The sequence below is a fragment of the Mycetomoellerius zeteki genome, unplaced genomic scaffold (assembly GCF_001594055.1).
Source record: "Mycetomoellerius zeteki isolate Tzet28-1 unplaced genomic scaffold, Tzet1.0 scaffold106, whole genome shotgun sequence".
Classification (NCBI taxonomy): Eukaryota; Metazoa; Arthropoda; class Insecta; order Hymenoptera; family Formicidae; genus Mycetomoellerius; species Mycetomoellerius zeteki.
In genome coordinates, this window is record NW_017255975.1 from 2,359,275 (window position 1) to 2,383,743 (window position 24,469).

The 24,469-nt window shown below is 34.2% G+C and overlaps 3 protein-coding genes across 41 annotated transcripts in view; 1 reads left to right on the forward strand and 2 right to left on the reverse strand.

Annotated features, from left to right (window-relative positions):
• Positions 1 to 2,878: 2,878 nt before the first annotated feature.
• On the forward strand, positions 2,879 to 9,386 carry Cyt-b5-r (Cytochrome b5-related). 2 transcript variants are annotated; one of them, XM_018448256.1, is made up of 6 exons: positions 2,879 to 2,942; positions 6,755 to 7,005; positions 7,332 to 7,599; positions 7,833 to 8,124; positions 8,279 to 8,494; positions 8,903 to 9,386. In XM_018448256.1, the coding sequence occupies exons 2-6, from the start codon at positions 6,778 to 6,780 to the stop codon at positions 9,177 to 9,179; spliced, it is 1,281 nt and encodes a 426-aa protein (XP_018303758.1). In that variant the 5' UTR covers positions 2,879 to 2,942; positions 6,755 to 6,777; the 3' UTR covers positions 9,180 to 9,386. The 2 variants fall into 2 exon arrangements, with proteins under 2 accessions (XP_018303758.1, XP_018303748.1); XM_018448246.1 differs by lacking the exon at positions 2,879 to 2,942 and adding an exon at positions 4,501 to 4,546.
• A 775-nt stretch (positions 9,387 to 10,161) lies between these two features.
• Positions 10,162 to 14,388, reverse strand: LOC108722727 (Actin-related protein 2). 4 transcript variants are annotated; one of them, XM_018447995.1, is made up of 8 exons: positions 14,187 to 14,388; positions 13,930 to 14,040; positions 12,985 to 13,002; positions 12,364 to 12,443; positions 12,159 to 12,294; positions 11,251 to 11,610; positions 10,876 to 11,154; positions 10,162 to 10,711 (listed from the first exon to the last, which is right to left on the reverse strand). In XM_018447995.1, the coding sequence occupies exons 1-8, from the start codon at positions 14,232 to 14,234 to the stop codon at positions 10,541 to 10,543; spliced, it is 1,203 nt and encodes a 400-aa protein (XP_018303497.1). In that variant the 5' UTR covers positions 14,235 to 14,388; the 3' UTR covers positions 10,162 to 10,540. The 4 variants fall into 4 exon arrangements, with proteins under 4 accessions (XP_018303497.1, XP_018303488.1, XP_018303504.1 ...); XM_018447986.1 differs by lacking the exon at positions 12,985 to 13,002 and adding an exon at positions 13,503 to 13,520 and having other exon boundaries at positions 10,163 to 10,711; XM_018448002.1 differs by lacking the exon at positions 12,985 to 13,002 and having other exon boundaries at positions 10,165 to 10,711.
• A 2,826-nt stretch (positions 14,389 to 17,214) lies between these two features.
• Mhc (myosin heavy chain) overlaps positions 17,215 to 24,469 on the reverse strand; it is a 51,189-nt gene continuing 43,934 nt past the window's right edge. For 24 of the 35 annotated variants that reach the window (XM_018449075.1, XM_018449019.1, XM_018448949.1 and 21 more), the window contains 7 exons: positions 23,381 to 23,459; positions 22,129 to 22,858; positions 21,666 to 22,027; positions 21,129 to 21,524; positions 20,691 to 21,035; positions 20,187 to 20,435; positions 17,215 to 17,903 (listed from right to left, as the gene is read on the reverse strand). In XM_018449075.1, coding sequence (XP_018304577.1) covers positions 17,811 to 17,903; positions 20,187 to 20,435; positions 20,691 to 21,035; positions 21,129 to 21,524; positions 21,666 to 22,027; positions 22,129 to 22,858; positions 23,381 to 23,459 — 2,254 coding nt within the window. In that variant the 3' untranslated portion in view covers positions 17,215 to 17,810. Of the gene's footprint in view, positions 17,904 to 19,390; positions 19,459 to 20,186; positions 20,436 to 20,690; positions 21,036 to 21,128; positions 21,525 to 21,665; positions 22,028 to 22,128; positions 22,859 to 23,380; positions 23,460 to 24,035; positions 24,115 to 24,469 lie in introns of all 35 variants that reach the window. The other 11 variants (XM_018449108.1, XM_018449153.1, XM_018449168.1 and 8 more) reach the window with 3 other exon arrangements.

A 24,469-nucleotide genomic window follows, 5' to 3' on the forward strand; every position in this document is an offset into this window, starting at 1 on the left:
AGTAGAAAACAATTTCTTAGAAAGAATCGTATACTCTTTTGCAGATGGTACCTACTGTATTTCAGTGCAAATGATAATTTTATTAAAAATTAAATATTCAATTACACAGAATTATTTTTTCACATCGTGAATATATATTATAGTATTAAATGGTCATAATATTATGCAATAATTGATTGTTACAGAATTATTATATTTGGTATACGCTATAATATTAAATTATTTCATTGTATAAAACAACCTGTAATTAAATTTAATTAAATCATTATTAATTAAATATTATTAGAAATCTCCTTTCTTGTTAACAACAATATTATGCCGAATTATTTTTTATTTATTTTTTATTTTTTATTAATTGTATTGATTATGTAAAATATCTTTGCTTAAATAAAATTTTAATTACAGACTTACTCATCAATATTTTATATATCAAAAATTAATATCAAACTAATATGTTTGATTATATTTTTTGCAAGAGAAAGTTTTGCAAAATCAATATATTTCTACACAAACTCCAAGAAACATACGTCTACATTCTCAGGATGTCCCTCCAATAAAGTGTGCCAAGGTCAAATCAGTGACATAATTAATATTACATAATATTATATACATACATATGTATATATGGGTTTTTAGTAGATTATAAAACTATATATATATATATATATATTATACATATAATTGGTTAATGGTTAAATGAAACCGTATTTGAAAACACTTTATTAAAGAATTATAAAGAGTAAATAAGTCAATAACAAAACTTATTCTTATACTTAAATTGAAATAAAAGTCAGTTGTTATTTAATTTAATACGTCCCATTTCTAAATTATCTTTATTTATTTAATGTTACAAAATTCTGTAACATCAATAAATAACCGAGATCAGATAAGAAATTATTTAATAACTTATGAGAATAATTTCGTTATCAAATCACTGACAATTAAGTGAAATTTCTCGATAAGAATAAATCGAATAAAAAAAATAATCTTATTTTTTATCAAATCGGATCTTGGTGCTTAATAATGTTCATATGTAAAACGAATATGTTTTTCAGTTCTATAAGCTGATTTCATTTATAAGTGCAACGTAATCATAAACTGAAGCTGGATATTACATCACAAATTGACCGAAAATAAGATTATTTCTCTTTTCTTATTAACCCACTGGCCTTTTATAATTTTTTAATCTCTGAATATAATTTAATAATATTTTAATAGCATTTTTATATGGTTTCATATAAACCTTTTAAATTTATTCGTTTAATCTTTTTTGGACATCCTATGTATAAACACAACATGTCAATCTGTACGATATGAATATATGTATATCGATTTGCGTCATTTATACATTAAGCATAAAAATGTCGCTGCACATATATCTGCATAAAAATATGTATATGATATGAGCACAGAAGAAATCGGTTATTTAAAAATATCCCTGCAAAATAATTTATTCCACTGATAATAATATTATTCACACTCCTTTCTAAATCACTCGCTGCATGCAAAACAAAAATATAATACAGCTAAAAAATACATCGCAAATAATAGGACTTTATAAGGCTTCAAAAAAATTACATAATCATCTAAAATTTATTTTTATTATATAAACAGATAGGATTGAGAATAAATTATGCAAAAAATGTTCTATATAATCTTCTTGATCGTGCTTTTTCTTATTCTAAACATTATTCTTCTATTTTACATTATTTCTGCTCTTCTATTTTATATATTACTTAAAATAATAAAATAATACATAGAGAGAGAGAGAGAGAGAGAGAGAGAGAATGCGTCAGTTATTATAAGCGCTCTGGAACAAGTCCACTCTGTCCACTCAAGCGCCATGTCCATTATTGCAATTAAAAAGTGACTAGAGAAGTAATAGATAAAGAGAGCGAGTCATCGATATTGAACCAGTGTTGTTCCATCAGGTTACTGAAAATCCTTCAATGATAAAACCTTCCACTTAACTAAACTTGCAGTTTCTCGGATGAGGCCGACCACACACGTTCAAGCAAATTTATCAAGTATGCGTGCGCATGTTACTTCTGCAATTTTATTGGAACGTGTAGATGACAGAACTGCACAATTCGCAAAACATCATAGGCCGGAATCAGACTACGCATTGAAGATTGAGATCGAAGATTGAAGATTGAAATTTGACTAATGAGGGCAAAGGAATTTTAGCTCCTATTGTTTTGATTGGTCAAATTTCAATCTTTCAATCTTCAATTTCAATCTTTAATGCCTAGTCTGATTCCGGCCTTACACGTTCATACAATGGGTGCATTCAGTATTACAACCGCTCAATGAGCGCTCAGTGAACGCTTGCATTTTATTGGCATATTCCGTTAGAACTAAAAATACAGACCAAACAGATTCAAGAGCTCACTGAGCGCTCAGTGAGCGGTCGTAATACTGAATGCACCCAATTTGTACAAACATATTTAATAAATTTACTTGAATGTGTGTGGCCGACTTGAGGCAGCATCCTGCCTTCCGATCACGGCATTATCATATCTCTACGAGTCGTCTCTATCGCTCTTTTAGTTCGACTTTAAAATTTTCGACGTACAGTTTCATCAATTTTACAGCATTTTAATAGTGTTCACTATCATCGTAGTCCGGAAGATTTGACATGGACGATAACTGAAGTCTGCTGCGTAGATTCGCTAAGATTTTTCCATCATCCGTTTTTTATACATTACGTAAGACTTTTTATTTAACAAATAATTATCAAGGAAAGATTATGAAATAAGTGGGGATACCATGATATCTTGTACAGTTTATGCATTTTGCATTGACTATCGAAATTACTTTCTTATAGTCTGCTCAGACGTTATATAAGTATAGTAATATATGGCCACTGGACATTAGTATTATTTACTGTATTGTAGTAATCTGTATTTCAGTTTTGCAAGTAGCAGACAGGTGTATTACAGGTGTGTACTCTTTACGTGATTTTGAGAAGTATGTTTGGTATAAATTTTGGAACTTTATTTTGAAAACTTGGAATGTGACTTTCAAATAATATAATTGAATTAAATTTGATAACGAAGTTTGTGCATATATCTGATCTGTAAAGTTATATTAGATTATATATTCTGTATCCCTCTTCTATTCTATAATTGCAACCTTTTTTACTTTTTTACTTTTTCATTTTTTTAATGAATTATGTTCATTCTGTATACCTGAAGAACGTCTACCTATAGCAATTGATATCGCTCTATTATAGCTAATATACTTATACCGAAATAGTTAATATCACATATAATAATATTTATTCCAATAACAAAACATTTATGAAATTATACGAAATCCTTTCTCGCATAAAATTTGTGATCAATTATGTGGATATATTTACAAAAATAGATATATTTGTCTTTTCACTTCTACCTAAATGAAAGTAAAAGGAACAATCTCCAATGACCTTAACTCGATAAATGTTATCAAGATCATAATTCTGAACAACAATTAAGAAGTTTCAGCTGTCGATCAGAAACTTTGGATAATGCTGATTCCGACGGTATCTGAACTTTGTCAACTTATATCTCGAGTAATACTTAATTAAAAGGAATTCCGTTATAATATTTTGAAAAGATCTTGATATCAGCTACTAGAATATTGAATTAAAAAAGTGGAGGTTTCTGTTTAAAATATTAAAGTTGACTTTGAAAGCTCCTGCATAATTGCGTTCAAAATCAAATGGATATCTTTGTTTGATGGATTTGTTGAAACCTTACAACTTTCATACAAAACATTTTTTCCAAATAACTTTGTCCTATGTTACAATATAAACACATAAAACCAATATCATTATTTTTATTACTTCGTTGGTATCACCGTTTTTATCGTTTATCAGTAGTGAATCATAAACACAAAACTTAGAGAAGTTTTCTAGATATCATCTAATACATTTAGGGCGGTATTTATATATATATAGTATATGGTTTTATTAGAAAACTGTCTTGATTAATTTCTTAAAATACACCAATAAGGCTCTCTGATTAATTCATAACATTGTAAAACTGTACTTAAGATAGTCTTAAACATAAGAATCGGCTATAAATATTGACCTTAATAACACTTTTATTATCGAGCACTTACAAAAAAATACGATTAATGATTAAATGATGACATTGCAGACTTTTAAAAAGTGATGCAATTCATTTCATTGCATCCTTTTGAAATACATTAAAAGCATTTATACATTATTAAACACGCATCTAATTAATTGAGTGTAGACGAGTAGCGTTCGTCGCCGAGGAGTCGAGATGTCAATCTTACGGCAATATGATTGTATTACAATGACGATTCTGCGAAAGAGAGAGTATATATGTCTAAGAATGAAAGATTGTTTTTTAATCTAGAAATTTATTAGTATCCTTTCCACAGTATACGTAACGCAATCTAAGTCTTGTCTTGATCACAGCTTGCCAATTATAACTGGAAAGACGCGCAAACTGATAAATAGAATCACATCGAGAACATAATTTACGTGCATTCACCGAAAATATGGATAAATTGAAAGAAAGTATGTTACATTGTGAGTAAAACGGTGATAAAATAGTGGTGGTGGGATGGGACTCTTCCGTGCTTATAAAATTTAAGCGAATGAAGATAAAAGCTGAATGTGTTCTTAAACGCATGTGATATATGTATATACTGGTATGACGATAATGGCGACAGTGGAATAATCACGCTTTATCACATTTTGCAGCAACTAAAACAATTATCTTCTATAATATTTAAAAATTTTACAATATTAAATATTATACACACAATTTTATCAGTGAACATTAAAAATAAAGGTTAAACTTCGGAAAAGCTGTAGCATCTACAATTTTAATGCAAATACATTTTTTCCATGTATTTTTGGCTCCTGAAAACGAATCTGACAATAAAATTTGGCGGTCAATCATACTTTGGCCGTCATTTTGAAAAAACTGCCAAAAAATCGGTTTTTTTCGCTCTTTTAATGCATATCTCAGAAAATATTGATTTCACAAAAAAAGTTTCAAACAAAAAATGAAGCCCTTTAAACTCTCTACAAAAAAGTTTCTATGCATAATGTTCGTAAATTTAACGGTCATGGGTTAGAAATATTCCAAATGGATACTGTCTAGGCTGTAACTTCTAGGCGATTAGGCCCTAAGCGGGGAGTTTATGTTATTTTGTTTTTGTTCGGGGAGGCGTAGCCGCCCCGAACCAATAAGCACTGTTGTCTATACACCCCACTGTCTACAGGTTAGAAATATTCCAAGCGAACACAGTCTAAGCTCTACTGTCTATACACTCCACTGTCCACAGGATAGATTAATTTCTTACCTCAATAGTCGTGAACTTTAACGATTAATATCTCGATTTGCAGGGCAGAGCGATGCTTTTTTCTGCCAGATTTTTTCGTTTTATGCAAGAACGTATCGTATTAAATTTCATCGATTTTTGAGGTAAACACCCTCTATTTGACCTTTAGCGATACACGTTTCGTATTTCAAAATGACGGTCAAAGTATGATTGACCGCCAAATTTTATTGTCAGATTCGTTTTCAGGAACCAAAAAAACATGGAAAAAATGTATTTGCATTAAAATTGTAGATGCTGTAGCTTTTTCGAAGTTTTACCATTTCTTCAGTCAGGTTTTTAATATTATTATGAACCGTTAAAATTATGTAACACTTTTTAGTATCTATTAAATAATAATTAACCTTTTTAAAATAATAATATAATAACGGCTAAAATATGATAACGTCATTCGTAACATTAATTTTTGATTCTATCAGTACAGAAATATATTACTCATATATAGACAGGCAAGAATATTTTTTTTATATTTCAAGGCACAAACTTCATGTAAACAGATAGCGCAATCAAAGTTCTTGCTCTAATTGCATAAATTATCATTTAACTTGAATGGATAATGAAAACGCAGATATGTCATAAATATATATCCCGAACAGCACACAATATTTATAAAATCTTTACAAAATATTTGTAAGTATTTGTAAGACTTAATTAAAATATTTTGTAAATATTTTTGTGATTTTGTAAATGCCCGAGTAAAAATTTTTATGTGCAATTATATATGATTATATATGAATTGTTATACAGGGTAGACCATTTTAATCTCTCAATACACGCGAATATCTCATCAGGTAAGCAAGATAGCGAAAAATGTTTCAGACCAAAGTTGTATGGCTTTGAGGGGAACATAAGGTGGTGTTATTATAGTTTGATCTTGAATAGTTGCTTGAAGGTCACCTTCAATTTCTTAAATAGAAACATTTATTTTTTATTGGATATTCTTGTAGCTTACCTCAAGAGCTTTCCAAAACATTATAATAAAATATTTCTTCATCAAGTACTTTTTTAGTTATGATGCTCGAAAGTTACAGTACTTCTGGCATTTATTAGCATTATCCAAGGTGTCCGACCGACAACTAAAACCTTTTAAATGTTGTTTAAAACATGAATAACATTCATCAAAATCAAGGCCATGATCTCTATAATCTTCTCTCTATTATCAGTTCCAATAAAAAGAGCTGACGTTCAGAAAAGCACGTCACGTTCTTATTGTGCCGTAGTTTAAATAGCAAAAACTAGATGCAGTTCGTGTATATGGAACTGAACGTTGACTTGTTTAAATGATAGATCCAGATAATTGAAATTCTAACATATTACTTCTGCACGTGTAAAAATTATCGCATTAAATACACCGTTTACCGTGGTAAAACTTTTGTTTTTATTTATTTAGGCGAAGTCAAAAAAATCTTTAATATGACGAAAACTAGCACGATACCTGGTTTGGTTTATCTGTCGGCGAGAGACAATCCGTCAAAAACCGCGATGGGTTTTATCGATGCTAGAAGAAAAGTCGACGGCGCGGAAGGACTATGGAGGATCGAAAACAAACTTTATGATTTGGAAACCTTCATGAAATCGCACCCAGGTGGATCTGAATGGATTAGGCTCACGAAAGGAACCGATATTACTGAATTGTTTGAGGTATTGAATTGAAGCCAGAATTATAATTCATCTTGTATAACATTATCATAATCAGTCAATTTTTTGCTTGAAGTTATCAATCATTGTATTTTTAATTAGTCATTACTATAATTATTTATTATATTATTATTATTATATTTTTATAAAGATTTTTATACAATTGTTTTACAATAATTTTATTTATATATAAATTCTATATAACTATCTATTCGCTTTACTTCTTTCTTTTCTATAATTTGCAATTTTCCTTGAAAAATTCGAGATCCATCGCTACGACGATTCTCGTGTTCGGAATTTTGAATTTTAACATTGATTCCGTCACATAGGCCCATCATCTTAACGATAAGGCTGAACGGCTTCTGCCCAAATTATACGTTCGGGAAGCCACGACAACGCGGTCGGTGCCTTTAACCTTTTTGCCGGATGGCTTTTATCGTACATTCAAGAGACGGGCAGTCGAGGCTTTGAAGAATGTCAATTTTCATAAACCGTCTACAACAACGAATCTCATCATCGATTCCTTAATGACAACGACTTTCGCGTTAAGTCTCATGGCCGCCTTCGTCCACTCTTATGCTATTCTGATCCTCGCCAGTGAGAATCCATGAAATCTATTTAACATTAATTATAATTAAGATAAAAAATTGAAGTTATAAATATAATTGATTATAAGAGTCATAAAAATAACAATAATTGTAATGCTTAAGAAATGTTAAAAGCAACATGAGTTTTATATGAATATATTTATTAATTAATTAGCTCTACATTAATTATAATTATTAAGCATAAATGCATTAATCAATTGATTTATTTGACGACAATTTTAGGCCTTTTTTTGACATGGACGACCAACGCTGCACATAATTATTTCCACATGAGAGACAATTTTCGCATGTACTACTTCGATCTGAGTATGCTATCTTCAAAAAATTGGCGCATCACGCACATAATGAGCCATCACATGTATCCCAACACCATATGGGATTACGAGATGTACGTGCTTGAGCCGTTTATACAATGGATCCCTCGAAAGGATAAATCCTACTTAATGGGAATGATAAGCAAAATTATTAGTCCCATCGTCTGGATGTCGATGTATATTACGGAAGGCATAAAACGGTAATAGAACCATTCCATATTCTTTTGTTATAATTAATAGAAAGGTTTTTCGCTTGTATCTTCACTTTGGATTCTTAATTAAACATCTACTGTCTTAATTCTAATTCTGATATCCACTTTTGTCTCTCACGCTAAAAGATTTAATTATTTTTAGATATTATTTAGTGTACACGGAGTATGGGGTTTTCGAATTTCGTGATTTCGTGCCATTCTTGCTGCCTATATCGATGAGTTTGGTAGCGCCCAAAATTCTCATTGCCTTCAAACTGTGGTTGATAATGTTGCTGATTAGTAGCACCATATTTGGTCTCATCGGCTTCAACGCGGCCCACCATCATCCTGACATCTTTCACGATGGCGATATCTACAGGTTAATATCATTCGCGTTTCATTCATAATAAATCATAAGATCAATCAGATCTATCTATCTTTTGAATCGATTAGATCTATTTTGTTTTCCCTCATTGAAAAATAATTCAAGTGAAATAATTTAGATTAATTTAATTTAAAAAAAAAAAAAAGAATATTGATTTAACTTTAAATTTAGATCTATCGTTAATTTAATCTTGATTTAATTTTCATATAAGTTTGATTTCATCTTTAATTCTCCAATTTCGATTTGGATTTTAAAATTAATCCGCCCAGCATTAATCTTAATTTGAATTTTAATATAATCTTAATTTTTCAATAACAATACATTTTTGTTGCTTTGCAAAATGCTCTCGAAGGAAATTTTTCGTAATTTTTCTTTATTCGTAATTATTACAATATTTTCAAGAAATGACATGGACTGGGGTTTGCTCGAGATGGACGCCGTGCGTGATCGTATGGATATCGACAAATCATTATTCCTAATTATTACGAATTACGGCTCGCACACGTTGCACCATCTGATACCCACCGTGGACCATCACTATTTGCCATTATGTGTGCCTGCTTTTCTGAAGACGTGCGAGGAATTTAACATCAACTCGGACAAGTGGACGCAATGGGAGCTTCTGCAAGGACAATTCAGGCAGATCATGCGAACTGAAGCGAAGAAGAATCACAGATAGTGCTCATCTTCAACGAAATAGCGTGCTCAATCGCAGATGTTGAATTGTTATGTGCATTACGTATAATTTCTTACGTATCAATTTATAATGTAAGCATAAGCACTTTGGGCAAACATGTTCCATACAGCACATTTTATACAAGATACATCTTAGGTCCTTAAGACATTCAGAAGATATACGGATATCTTCTGGATGTTTTTAAGAGATGCTGTGTAGAATATGAAGGAGATAACTAAAGCAGTTAAATTACATGCATAATTCTAAATAAGTTTTATAAGTTGAAGTGAAATTCAAATCTGGATATAAACAGAGAGAAGCCTGAGAGCGGCCATGTCCGGGATTTAGCTGCAACCTTATTTTGAAGTGCCTCTATGTCCACAAATCATGGACATAGCGAAGAATACAATAAAAAATCGTGGACATTGGCTACATAGTTCATTATCTACGTTTTATGGACATAGAGGCGCTTCAAAATAAGATTGCAGCTTGCAGCTCCCGGGCATGGCCGCTCTCAGGCTTCTCTCTGATAATATAAAAACTTGATTAAAATCATTGTATTGTAAAATATTTTGCAATATATGTATAATCATAAAATTAAAATTTCATCGCTGTTTTTATTCTAGTTCTATGCATTATTTAGATTGTATAGAATAAAAAAAAGTTGTAAATATCTTAACATTCCATATATAAAAATCCAACTATTTAATTTCAAACAGTTTTTAATCATCAAGATCTTGCAGACTTTTACATATTACTATAATAGAAAGACAGATAGTTTCACATTGAAGGAAATTATTTTTACAATTTCAATTATATTTACACTTTTTAGAGAAAAGTTTGACAAATACAAAGAAATAGGAATGAAGTTTTCATTACGTAACACGTAAGTAACAATAAAAATTAATCGATATATTGAATATTTAGAGCTATGCATAAATACATATTAAATGCAACATTGTTTTATACCTGACTGATAGAATATTTTAAATAAATACAATCTGAAATGTGACAGTCACGAATTTCATTTCATTAAATTAATACTTAATGTTTACATTCAATGTTTTACCGAAACCACGATATTTGGCTGTATCTTCCGCAAAACCTTTTATTTTTATCATATCTTATTTGAAATTATATCACATTTAATAATAAAAAAATACATGAGTTTACTAGAGTGTGTAGTATCAAATAGCTAGTAAATCTTTTAAAGTACTTGGTTTAAAGTACTTTTTTATAATTATATAACAAATCATAAAACTGCTGCGCAAGTCTAACTTAAGTCAAGAACGTTTTTTAAGTATAAAAAACACTTGATTGTTCGTTAAAAATTTTGTAGCCTATATTTGTGTGTATGACTTTCCTTATGATTCATAGGAACCTAATTTTTTTAGTACACTAAGACCCTTCTCTTCATACTCTTCCCGTGTTATCCATACAGAATCTCGATCCTTCGTTATTTCCGCTAGTACAGCACCACCCATGAAAACCATGTCTTTACGTCGAGGTGAGTCTTCAATTTTTATCTTAAATTTCTATAAAAATATTTACATAAATATAACATAAGCATCTGCAGTATATATATATATATATATATATATACAATATATATATGTGTATGCGAGAGAGTGTACATATATATATATATACATATATATACACACATATCTGAGTATTGTTAAACATATGACATACTTACATTCAATTTAGTGGTATCATTCTTTAATACTCTTTGAAGATAAAGTTGCTTAATTTCTCGTTCAAGCCTCGATGGAAGCCCTGGATACATTGTACTACCTCCGCTCAGAACGATGTGCTTGTATAGTTCGCTTCTGATATCGATATCAGCTGCTTGAATTGTGCTAAATACCAGCTCGGCTATTCCCTGCGCCTCGACGTTAATCAAATGAGGTTGAAAAAGCGCTTCGGGTGCTGCAAATCTCTCACCACCTACTTTGATCGCACGACCATCAGGAAGCTGAAAATGTTATATATATAAAATAGTTTGCACACCTTAATTTAAATCGTCTTAAATATTAATAAAATTATACTACATAAATAATATTTTACTTACAGTATAGGACTCCACCAATACAGTGGTTTCAAGAGCCAACTTCTCTTCCGTTTCTATGTTGTAACCGATGTAACATAGTTTCTCCTTCAACATTCGAACAGTTTCAAAATCAGCCGAATGATTGAAAGCGTAACCGCGTAGTAGCAACAATTTAATTAGATACATTGTAATATCACGTCCGGCTATGTCTAACCGTCTGGTCAAATGTGGCAAAGCATACTCCTCGAACACGGGACAAATGTGCGTAACACCATCACCGGAATCCACAACGACACCGCTGATCAATCCTTGAGCGTATAGTGTCAGTACTGCCTGAATTGCAATGTACGTCCCAGCGAAACCATACTTCTCAAACATCACCTGAAGTAATATCAATTCTAATAATAAACAGAAAATAAAATTACGCTCGGTGTTTGCACAGCAAAACAATTCAAAATCAATGACCAAATAACGAGCAAAACAAGGTGTTTTGTTTAAATTTTTTAAATGTAAATTTAACATATCTCTAAGTAACAATATAAAGTATGCGTTTCGGCTTTACAAAGCCTTCTTCAATAAATCTAAAATAACTATCTCTTTCGCTTAGCTACAATTTGATACGAAGGAAATTCCATGTCAGTTGTTTGTGATAAATGATGGCGACTATGTCAAACTTCAAAAATGTCCATATCAAGACAGTTATTTTAGTAAAAACAGTTATTTTAGATTTACTGAAGAAGGCTTTGTAAAGCCGAAACATATACTTTATACTTTATATTGTTACTTATAGAGATATGTTAAATTTACATTTTAAAAAATACACCTTGTTTTGCTCGTTATTTGGTCGTCGATTTTGAATTAATATCAATTCATTAAGTTTTCTATTCATATAATTTTAATTTAACTTTCTTTGGATTGCACAATGTTACCTCTATCATCTTTTCTCTATTCGTGATAGGATTCATTGGTGGCTCGGTTAACAGAATTTTACATTCTTTAGGATTAATATTCATTTTCTCTTTGCCGAAGGTGTAATCCCACACGTGACACATGTCTTCCCAGTTTCTGTTAAACATTAATTATATTACAACGAGATATAACAAATAAAATATCTTATGTAAGATATAAACATACCTAACAATCCCATTTTGCATTGGATAACTTATCTCTAACATAGAACGAAGTTTACTTGCTTCATCGCCAACCATTAAATCCTGTGAGACAATATAATATTTGACTATCAAACCTCTGCGGGCATCACCAAGATGTACTATGTTGATTTCATTATGATACGCGATATCACTATTTTATTATATAATAAATGTATTTGTAGTATGAAAATTCTAATTATTTGAACACTAGCTAGGTAAATGTCCAAAAAGTGTATAACAAAACTGTTTTTATTACATGTGATAGAAAGAAAATCAAAGTAATTCCTGATACATGAAATTTGGTATTAGATTAGAATAGATATCAGATAAATATTTATGAGATCGTCCTTTTATATACTAAGAATATATAGTTGGCATAGTAACAATAACACAATATGTATAACACTTCTATGAGACTCAGTTTATGGAATTTGTATCAGGAAAGTATTCTGTGTTAAATCAGTTTCCAAATGTGTATACCTAAGCACTTTGGAAAAAGTTTGCCGGATTATATGAATACTATTTCCACACCCATAGTCGAAAAAAATTCTTCACTAAAATACTGATGTAAAGGATGTATATAGCATAAAAAAAATAAACTTACAAGCATGTTAAGCACATCCTACGAGAGCAAATGTAAGCACACAAATATATTAGATAATTATAGGAAAAATATATAGCATGTATTTACTTGCAATTATGTTGGTACATAAGTACCAACATAATTGCAAGTAAACAACATTATTCTAATAAACATATTAGTAGAGACACATCTTGCTTTGTCAAAACATACATATTTATGTTGATAAAAAATTTGTAAGATCTCTCGCAAGAAAAACATTGTATCCAATACAATGAACACATTTATATTAAGTACAATATAATCAATAAATCACTCACTTAACAATAATATTATAACTTCAAGAAATTGTTAATAAATTCATTGAATAATGTTCATCTTACATTTCAAATACATATTCCCTTTCGGTTAGTAAACGTCATTAGCCTCTCAAACTGTTTTATTTACATCAGTGGACAAGCACATAGATTATTTTCAGTCAGACTTAAGCGCTAGGGGGACATGGAGAGCACACACGATGTAATACTATATAATAGACTTACACGAACGCAATATTCTTGCTGAAAATACAATTGTTCTTATTAATTGTCTAAATACTGATAAACACGCTCAAGCAATTTAAAGCTTAGAATATATCATAGACTTTATATACAACTAAAACAATACGCAATAAATTACATCTCTTGAAGCTTCTTGTAAGTATATACTTCTCATCTTTCATACAGTTTCATAAATTGATTACAGTCGAAATCGAGATTTGCTTTACATTTATAAATGTAACTGTTGTTTATCATCTGCTTTACGTACGTTAACTTTTTTGATAAATTAAACGATCAAGTATCAATGGATAATACATCAGTAAATCAAACATCAACTATTAGGGCACTTGTATCGAGATAAAAATGTAATTACTGGTCCCATGTCCTTACATATAAGCTCGCACGAGCCTGAAGCAACAAACGTACATACCTTGACGTCGATATCGCCTATTTTGTTGACAGCTCTTATTATTGGTCGTCCGACTATAGACGGGAATATGTGGGCCGGGAAGTTTGCGCCAGCGTACCCGCATTTGACAAACTACAATAAAAAACTGCATCGGAAAAACTGCCGGAAATATACAAGAGTATCCGATCGTTTTGAAGCACTTGTCTAATTCAGTGCATCCTCTCATAACTAAGAATGAGGCAAATTCCTTTGCGAGGAAAATGGAAGAGCGACCTTACCCCGCTGCCATTGTCACAGACGATGATTTTCCTTCCCTTGCTGTCCATCTCGAAGAGTTAAGTATGTATCTCGTCAAAAGAATATTTCTCTATCTGTCACAATCCTTTAGACAGTTCTCACATATCGCCAGCTCCATAATCCATCGAGCAGACGTTTATAGGGCGTTACCGGTGCGTAACACCAAAGCGACGAGAGGTTAAGGTGCAACCACAATAGAAGGAATAAGGAATTAGGAATAAGGAATAACGATTTCAACTTATATGAAATTGTCCAATCATAACTGTTCCTCGGAAGAATGGAACGACTGTGATTGGCCAGTTTCATAACTACGCATAAGATTCGGGCTTAATTGATTAATTTTTGACGATTTTTGGTTTACTATATTCATTGTACTACACCCATACTACACCCATACTACACCCGGGCTTTGTTCGTTTTCGTAATGTATAAATCTATTGAATTACCAAATAGTGACTTTTCCCAAATGAAAATAATAATGAAGACGTCTTCCCCAAATATAATTTCTAATCGATTCCATTCATAAAACACATTAAATAAAATCGCTGTCTACTAACTTGACGCATGATAAAATTTGTTAATTACAAGAAAAATACTATTTCCCAAATGTTTAAATGCTTTTCCCAAATTTCCCCAAACGATTCCTAAATTATATAGACATATAGCGAATTCAATTGAACGCACTCAGTGCGCACTGGTACACATTAAAGCCGTCGTACACGAAATAACGTAAAGATATGTTTATAAGGGCCACTGTCACCAAGCTCAGTTAACTTTAACTGGCCAGTTAGTCCATCGGAATTGACCAATCGCATTTGTCATTTTGTTTGCTTCAAATTTGGTAACAATGGCCCTAAATAAACATAGAGATCGATTAAATCCTGAAATACTTAATACATTTTATTGTACTATTAAGTAAAATATGTATTTCATAATTCGAAATATTTGCATTTCATTTTTATACTTAAATTAAATTAGTGTACGGCTTTAATATGCACCAGTGTGCGCACTAGTTCTTCCAATCGAATTCGCCAATAAATAAATTAAAAATATTCAATTTGTCTGCTATCTTGTCAGTGGTACCCTGCTGCAACCTTATTTTGAAGTGCCTCTATGTCCACAAAACGTTAAACTACATAGCCAATGTTCACAATCCCGTCGATAATATCCACGATTTTTTGATTGTTCAGTCCGTTAGATAGACAAAGACGAATAATCGTTTGTTCAACTAGCACCGACAGATTGATTGTTCGTCTTTATTTATCTAACGGACCAAAAATCGTGGACATAGCGAAGAATACAATGGGCGCGTTCAAGTTGACAAAGCGGCTAGCCTGCTCGCCGAGCAAATAAACATAATTGGTTGATACTTATAGATCCAACCAATCATATTCAATCGCTCGGTAAGCATACACAGCCGCTTTGCCGTCTTGAACTCGCTCAATCACAAAATCGTGGACATTACCGACTGGATCGTGGACATTGGCTACGTTTACACCGTGCATTTAGGCCACGACCTATATAATAGATGTCCTTGTTTATCCTGTAGGTTAAACAAAGACACCTATCGTATAGGTCGCGAACTAAGCGCACGGTGTAAACGTAGCCATTGGCTCCACGTTTTGTGGACATAGAGACGCTTCAAAATAAGGTTGCAGCTAAATCCCGGACCGCTTTTAGACTTCTCTCTGATATAAAGTAGAAAAATTAATTGACAATGATAATTCTATTTCATTTTTTGCGGGAATATCGCCACGTAAAATACTTGATCTATTAAAACCAAAAATTATTTTTGACGATTATTTTGTACGTTGATGTGCAATAAATTAAACTGATAATTAAACAGCTAAAAAATTTCTTCTCGTTCTTAATGAAGATCGATACTTGATGTGCAACGAACTCATAAGATTGGAACACAGGGAGAAGGCTGAAGTAGATCTTTGTATAAGTCCGGACCTACAATAGATGTTTTAAGACTTAAGCCTTGTGTCCACGATGCTAGAAATTGGTCCGAAATCTCGGAGAGAGAAAGAATTAACCAATCACATTTAAACAATTTAGTCACATGATCAATGTGATTGGTCAATTCTTTCTTCATCCGAGATCTCTGACGGATTTCTAGCATCGTGGACACTGGGCTTTAGGGCCACTGTCACCAAGCTCAGTTAACTTAACTGGCCAGTTAGTCCATCGGAATTAACCAATCGCATTTATCATTTTGTTTGCTTCAAACAAAACTAACTGGCCAGTTAAGTTAACTGAGCTTGGTGACAGTGGCCCTTAAGCCGTAAGAAATTGACCAATTACAATCGAATCCGAGGGGAATAATCGACTGTGATTCGTCGATTTCTTATGGCTTAAGGCTTAGAACTCTATTGTAGATCCGGGGGAACGCATAATGTATAAAGTATAAAAGAATCAACCAGAGTCTTTCCTTTTCATGAAATGGAGGATTCTGAGTAATTATCTATATTTCTATTATACAATAAGCTATTATCTAAGTTTTAAGTCTTAAATCAAGAAATTAACCAATCACAGTCGAATGTGAGAAGAATAATTGATTGGTCAATTTCTTATAGCTTAAGATATCTTATAGCTTAGGTAATGATTTATTGTAGAAAGCCCATTTATACTTCATGCATTATGCGTTTGCAAAGGTTTGTTCTCCGGCCTTTACTCTAGAATCTTGGATTTTACGAGTGGATGATCGACAAGCGGGGCGACTTAGTTCTTATCTTTATTTATTGCTTATTTACTTTAATAAATACATACTTCGTCTCTCTTTATAAATTACAATTAAGTTTATAGGATACGATATCATTCGGATGACATGTGTAATGATACGCGCTGTTGATCAAATCGTTCATCGCGACTCGCTTTCGTTCTGCTCCCCGCAAGTATAACCTTGTCCTCTTTTCTCGATCTCATTTTTAATTTGCGTTCAACTTTTGCTCGCTATGTGTTTGTCGCAACTCGCGAGAGCGTGTATTCATAAATAAACATGTATTCGTCGCTCTGTTCCCCCCCCTTTCGTCTTCTGTGTATGCGTATGTGTATAAATATTAATATATCTGTATCGCGCTGGCTCTCGCCCTCTCATCGTCCGCTCGCGTGTCCTCTCGCTCGATCTCTCTCGCTCATCCACTCTCACTCTCCCAATCTCTCTCTCTTTATCTTTCTCCCTTTCTCTCCCTCGACTGTCAGCTCGAGTGGTGAAGAAACGCATCCTCGCCTCTCTTCACTCTCACCCTCAATCCTCTCCTTCTCGAGCGAGCGCTGATTTTTCCACTTTTTCTCTTCTTAGCCGATTAAACAAAAACATTTATTATCGAGAAAAATGACGAGAATTCAATGATCCGGATGTGATGATACTGATTGATCGATTGCGAGATGACGATGCCGTTGAGAGCTCTGAGCGAGCTCTCGGATTCGTTACATATACATATATTCTTCGTGTCTTCGTTCGACGATGAATTCGATGAGGACAATGATGTTTTCCTCCTCTTCTTCTTCTTATTCTCCGGATGTTTTTTTACTGTTGAATTTTTGATTCTTTTTTTTTTGGTTGCTTTTATTAATTATTTACGCGAACCTCGGAAGGAGCTTTACAGTTCACCATCGGGCTGCATGTCAAAGCCGGGAAAACGGCGAGGTAATAGGGGACCATCAAATTCAGGTTTTAACATAGGTCGGTGTGGCTGAAAGAATAGAGATACAGAACGTGAATTTTTTGCGAGTAATAAATATAAATACGGAGAGATATTCGCGCGAATTTTACAATAGATACAGAATTTTGTACGGTTTTATATAAGAAGGGAAAAAAGGGGAAGAGAGGGACGAGTGACACGTTCTCTGTGTCGTTCCTGCTTATGATCTAATTTTCTTTGTTTTTTTAACCCCCTGCACTCGAAATGCGCGAGTGGGATCGCAATGACGCACCGAGGGTCGTGACACCTCTATTTTGCCGCGTGATAAACGCAACATGTGCATTTTTTTTTCAAAAAACGGGACATTTATCTCAGACACTCTTAACTGGTGAGTATTAGTTACATTTTTTCGTTTTTAAAATCGAAATTAAGTCGCAGTTCCTGTTGATAGCGAACTGTCAGTGTATTGTTAAATATAATTTCAAGATCAACAATGACGATGTATATTGGCGAGGACACTGGAAGAATCTATCTGCATTAAAAAAAATCGAATAGACGAAAGTCTGACTCGAATCAGAGCGAGCGTGAATAAAAGAAACTTAAATAAATGACGAGAATTTGAGGAAATTGATACGTATCAGAAACGTATAAAATTGTTTGCGGATGATCTAAAAAAAATTCATTTATAAAAAGAAATGTCTAATTTTACTGTGTTGAATTAGCGAGATGTATTAAAAATGTGCTAAATATGCTTTAAACATGGAGACCGATATAATAATAATTGCGTACCTAAGAAGTTGAAATTTTAAATTTATCCGTATATCTCAAAAACAATAAAAGTCATCGTGATAAATTTATCTCTTATATAGATTGTCTACTTAACTTTCCGGACAACTATATTAATTTAATGTCTATATTGCAAACTTTATATGAAGAAGGAACGTTCTTAGGAGATCCTAGGAACGTTCTTAGGAGATCCTAGGAACGTTCTTAGGAGGTAGACGTCTTTTAGAACATAAGACGTCTTCTGAACGTTTTTAAGAGGTGTATGCTGTATGTATCAATATTCAATAAATAAATAAACCAGTCTAATTTATTTCTTAAATATTGGTTGATTCCGTTAGCTACTTTTCTACACAGCCGATGCTCGGCTTCTAACTGCTCTAATTTTTAACGGCGTCTATACGGCGTCTACCAACTCGCAAGTGAATATTGTACAGAGAAAAGGACTAGGTATGCGAGTTACATAAAGTTAATGACGAAGAGCAAACTCGGGCTCACCCGAGAGGATGTTATCGGACACACAGGTGCAAACGAGACAATGATGGATGCAAGAGGGAGTATCTACCGCGCGTGTTCCTCTCGCGTTTCGTAAACTCCTGCTTGTAATATTCTAATCACTCTCTCCCTCTCTTTCTCTCTCTCTCTCTCTCTCTTTTTCTTTCGCTCTCTAGCTATTCAGCCAACTATTTTCTTCTCTTTCTAAGTAATCGTCACACACCCCACGCGCTTACGACATCCCACGTGCACGGACTTACATGGACCAAGCGCGGTGTGTGTGCGTCTACTCCATCGCGGAGGGCACCGCCTTACGTTTCTGTTGCGGCTGCACACAGGAAGACACAGATCGCTAATTAAATACCATCATCGTCGATCTGTTCCCTAATATCGCTTTCCCTTAATCCCAACTCCGTAATCGAGCTTTGAGATTTGCAATCACCGAGCCTATCTTTCGTCCGCGCCGTCGATATTGATATTAATGTATAAGTGCAATCAACTTCTAATCTTCTCGATGAAAAATAACTTTACTTTTTTTTATTGTTTAATATCTAGCGGATACATGTATTCTCAATCTGATAAGATGTAACATATATATCGAATTTGCAATATTAAAATACAAGTCGCTAAATTAAAATTCTTCTTGATCAAAGCTAAAAAAAAATAAATTAATAAAATTAAATAAAGTAAAATTAATAAAATTTAATTTAATTTAAAAATCAGTTTATTTGAAATTAACTAAAGGCTATTTCCTCTTGGACGATTAAATAAATATATCTATTATTTTATTATCAAGAATAAATTACTTTAAGGACGTCGAAAACGATATTGTAATTTTATTCAAACATCCATGTTAATCTTTAATTCGCAATATTACTGTTTTCGTAAAGTTCTTCGTAATACTATAAAATTAAATTTCTAATCAACAGATATTCGCAAAAGATATTCAGCAATAGAAGAATTAAAAATGAAACGGAAGTGTATAAACTTTTGACATCACGAATTAAAGATTACATTCAAAGATAATGATAAGGTTGTCATGGTTTAACAGCTTACCGCTGGGCTGAGTCCACGCGCGGCACTTCCGCCGCGTCCCTTGGTGCGGAACTTGGTGATTGCCTGTTCAGCGAGGTCTGCCCTCTCCTCAGCTTCCTCGAGTTCTTGTTGCGCCTTGCGGAACTTGGCAAGGTTCAACGCGGCAATCTCCTCCGCCTCCTCGATCTGCCTCTTATATGTCTTGATCTTCTGCTGGAGCTTGTCAACCAGATCTTGCATGCGCTCGTGATTCTTACGGTCCTCGTCCGCCTAGAAACAAAAAGGAGAAATGCGGTCACTTCAGTAAAACTCCTTCATACTCGGTAAGTGAAATCAAACGAAACAAATAAAAAAATGATAAAATATTAAATAATTAAATTTAAAACTAAAAGGTTCAGCATCTCGTGATAAATATATTAATCTAACATCCTATTGATTACGAAAATATTAATCTGTTTTTTTTAAAACAAAATACATAGATTGAACTTCCTATTCGAATAGATTTATAACAAATCGGAATTCTACCTGGAAACTCAGCTCCTTGATGCGGCGCTCGGATTTGCGTAAGTTCTTCTGGGCGTCGGCATGTCTCCTTTGTTCGCCATCGAGCTCGTTCTCCAACTCACGCACGCGTTGTTCCAGCTTTTGAATGGCCTTCTTGCCGCCCTTGAGGGCATTCGCCTCGGCCTCGTCCAGGCGCACTTGCAACTCCTTGATCTGCGTCTCCAAAGCCTTGCGCAGTTTCTCCTGAGTCTGGGCATGATCCTGCTCGGCGCGTAGCTCGTCAGCCAACCTGGCCGCGTCTACCATCGCTTTCTTCGCCTTCTCCTCCGAGTTCTTCGCCTCGTTCAGCAACTCGTCCAAGTCGGACTAATGGGTAAAGAAACGCAAGCTATGTAATCCACTTATTCCTTTTATAAGAGACGTTTTATTAAATTATGAAAAAAATTAATCGACACTCACGTGGAGAGTCTGCAATTCGGCCTCAAGTTTCCTCTTGGCGCCAGAAATGGAGGCGTTCTGGGCGCTCAGTTCGTTCAACTGTTCGTGACAATCAGCAAGTTCCTGCTCGGCTTGGCGACGACCGCGGTCCGCTTGTTCAAGGAGAGTGCGGCTTTCTTCGAGCTCGTTCTGCAAAGCATTAGCGCGGCGCTCCGAAATGCCGAGGAGTTCCCGGGCCTCGTCACGCGCTCTCTGCTCCTCCTCAAGCGCAGTCTGCACGTCCTTAAGCTGCTGTTGGTATCGCTTGATGTTCTTCTGCGCCTCAGCGTTCGCCTTGTTCGCGTGATCCAGTGCGATCTCTAGCTCGTTGATGTCCGCCTCCAGTTTCTTCTTCATGCGCAGCGCCTCAGCTTTGCCCTGAAAATTGAATTGTATTCCAAAATCAGATGTCTCAATTTATTATAGTAATTAATGTAACTTATTGCTTGCATGTAAAATTTGTGTTCAGCTTCGAAAAACAAAGAAATCAATTTTTCAGAAATACGGTACAACATTTACCTTGGCCTCTGCTTCGAGAGAAGCTTGCATGGAGTCGAGGGCGCGCTGGTGATTCTTCCTGGTGTTCTCGAATTCCTCTTCTTTCTCCTGGATGCGGCGGTCAATCTCTTGTCTGACCTGGCTAAGTTCAAGCTGACTACGCAACACCTTGTTCTCTTCCTGCTCGAGAGCAGCTTCGGCCTCTTCCAGAGCTGCCTGAAGTTCGTCCTTCTCAGCCTCCAGACGTTTCCTGGCCTTCTCGATTTCGTGAATGTTGCGGCCACCCTCGCCGATCTGGTCCAATAGGTCTTTCACCTCGTCGGCGAGGTTCTTGTTCTCACGACGTACTGCCTCCAATTGTTCCTGGCCTTCCTCGTATGCGCCTAATCAATCAAACATCGACAATCATAAATTAATTGCATAATTACACGACAATAATATAATTAATAATGGTATAATAATTTATCAATTGATTTCCTCTCACCTCTAAGCCTGAAGAGTTCGGTGCTGTAGTTACGGCACTCCTTCTGGCTAGCATCCAGTTCGGCAGCGAGATCGTCGACCTTGAGCTTCCATTCCCCGATGATCTTGTCGAAGGCTTTCTGTTTCTTTTCGGCAGCGTTGGCGATGGCGGTAGCGCGATCCACTTCAATCTGCAGGTCTTCCACTTCAGTGGATAACCGCTGCTTGGTCTTCTCCAGAGCGATAACCTTTTGATTGAGAGATTCGATGGTCTCTTCGGCCTCGGCCAGCCTGGCTTGTAGCTTTCTCTTCGCCTCCTCAAGCTCTTCAGCTCTAGCGACACCTTCAGACTCGTATTTGGTGCGCCAGAGCTGTGCCTCGGCATTGGCCTTGCTGAGTTGACGTTGAAGATCAGCTTTACCCTCAGCCTCTTCCTCCACTTGCTCGCGGATGTTGTCCAGATCGTGTTCCAGATTGCGGAATTTGCCGAGCAAAGTGGCGCGCTCACGCGACTCCTCGTCCGCAAGCCTCTTGGTGTCTTCCAATTGTGTGGTAAGTGAAATCTTAATCTTAGACAACTGACTGACCTGCGACTCGGCTTCCTCCAACTGGCGCAACAGGTCACTGTTCTCGATCGATAGTTTCTTCTTCGCGGCGTCGAAGTCGTTTAGAGTACGGTTCACCTCTTCAAGCTTGCCCTGGGTTTCGTTCAATTGGTGCTGCAATTGCTTGACGATTTTCTCTTGAGCGGCCTATATTTCGAAAGAAATTATATAGATCAATTTTAAAGTATCATTATACCAAGCTCGTCTTTAGATAGTTATAATTGAAAATTTAAAAATACTATTTTTCATCGATCTCTTTAAATATGTTGGGTCCGGTCTCAAATACGAAACTCCATACATTAAAAATAAACGCAATATTATATAGATTAAATAAATCAAGATAAAAGAGGGAAAAAATGACTAAATCATTTTAGATCACACGAGAAATATATTTCTTCCATGTCTTTAAAATTTCTTATTTTAATTTCCCAATCGCAATAACGCGTTAAGAAGAGATCGTTGAAAAGCGAGCTCAAATCGTTTAATAGGCACACATACGAAAGCAATGCTGAGCAAGCAGGGATTATCGACTCACTCGTCAGATAAATGATTCGCGAACAATCCTGGGGAGAAGAGGGAAATCCATAGATCTGTTTCTCTGCGTCTCTGCACCTAGCGGAAGCTGTTAGTCGCGTTAGTTTTATTAACGCGGACCGGTATTGAACTTACCTTCTCGTTGCTCAGATGATCGCAGGATGTGCGCAAGTCGTTACACTCGCTATAGTACTGCACCTTCTCCTTTTCAACCCTGATTGGATACGGAAACAGTCATAGGGATTACAAATGAATGATAATGGCACGCATGACGTACAATTGACATTTCGGAATGCCGGATTAAATAACTTCACTATTCATGATTATTTCTTCACGCAGTCAATGGTCAGAATACAAGTAATTTCATTGATGAAAAGATGAATAAAAAAAACAATATAAATATCATTACAGAATTTTACTTCAAAACAATTCGAGCAGAATTGAAATTTATATAATCAATTCAATCCAAATTTATAAAAATTAATTAAAAATATAATATCGATGCATATATTCATTTTATTAAATATTTTTATCTGATTAAGAATAACGAATATTAATAAATTTCTTTTGCAAAAATATTTAATCCAGCATTCGTAACACATCATGACAATTCGAACAAGACTTTGCAGAACATATTTCTCTTCGGGGATAACTCCATTCTAGTAATCACATATTTTTTACGGATCGAAGGAATTATCGAGGAATATTAACGACGCACAGGATTTTCGAAACTACATTTGAAAGATGCATGAGAAACACTCCCATCATTTCTCCTTTCTTTTTCAAGTACCTTCTCTCGAGAGACCTGATCCGTAAGAGCGCGCGAACCGTTCAGCTCAGAGTGGATGTCATGTCGACCCTTTTCGGCTCTACGAAATATTATGTTATACTCCTGTTGTTTTTCTTATTTTTTTTTTCAATAAAAGTCTAATAGCCGAAAATTGAAAAGTTAAAGTTCGTATCTAATCGTCGATCTTTCTAAATCTAGTTTAGTGCTACATAATTATTTCTTTTCTTCGGTGACTTCGGTTCTTCTATGTGTGTTAAAATTTTTGTTAATCTTATTAAAAAGCTCTACTTTTTCATAGCAATTCTTAACAAAATTCTCTAACTTTTATTTACTATCTCTATATTTCTTTCGATATTAAAAGAAGACAATTTGTTTTTTTATTATTCATGTTTTACTGTTTTTCTTCAGTGAGAAAAAGAAAATTAGCTTGGTAG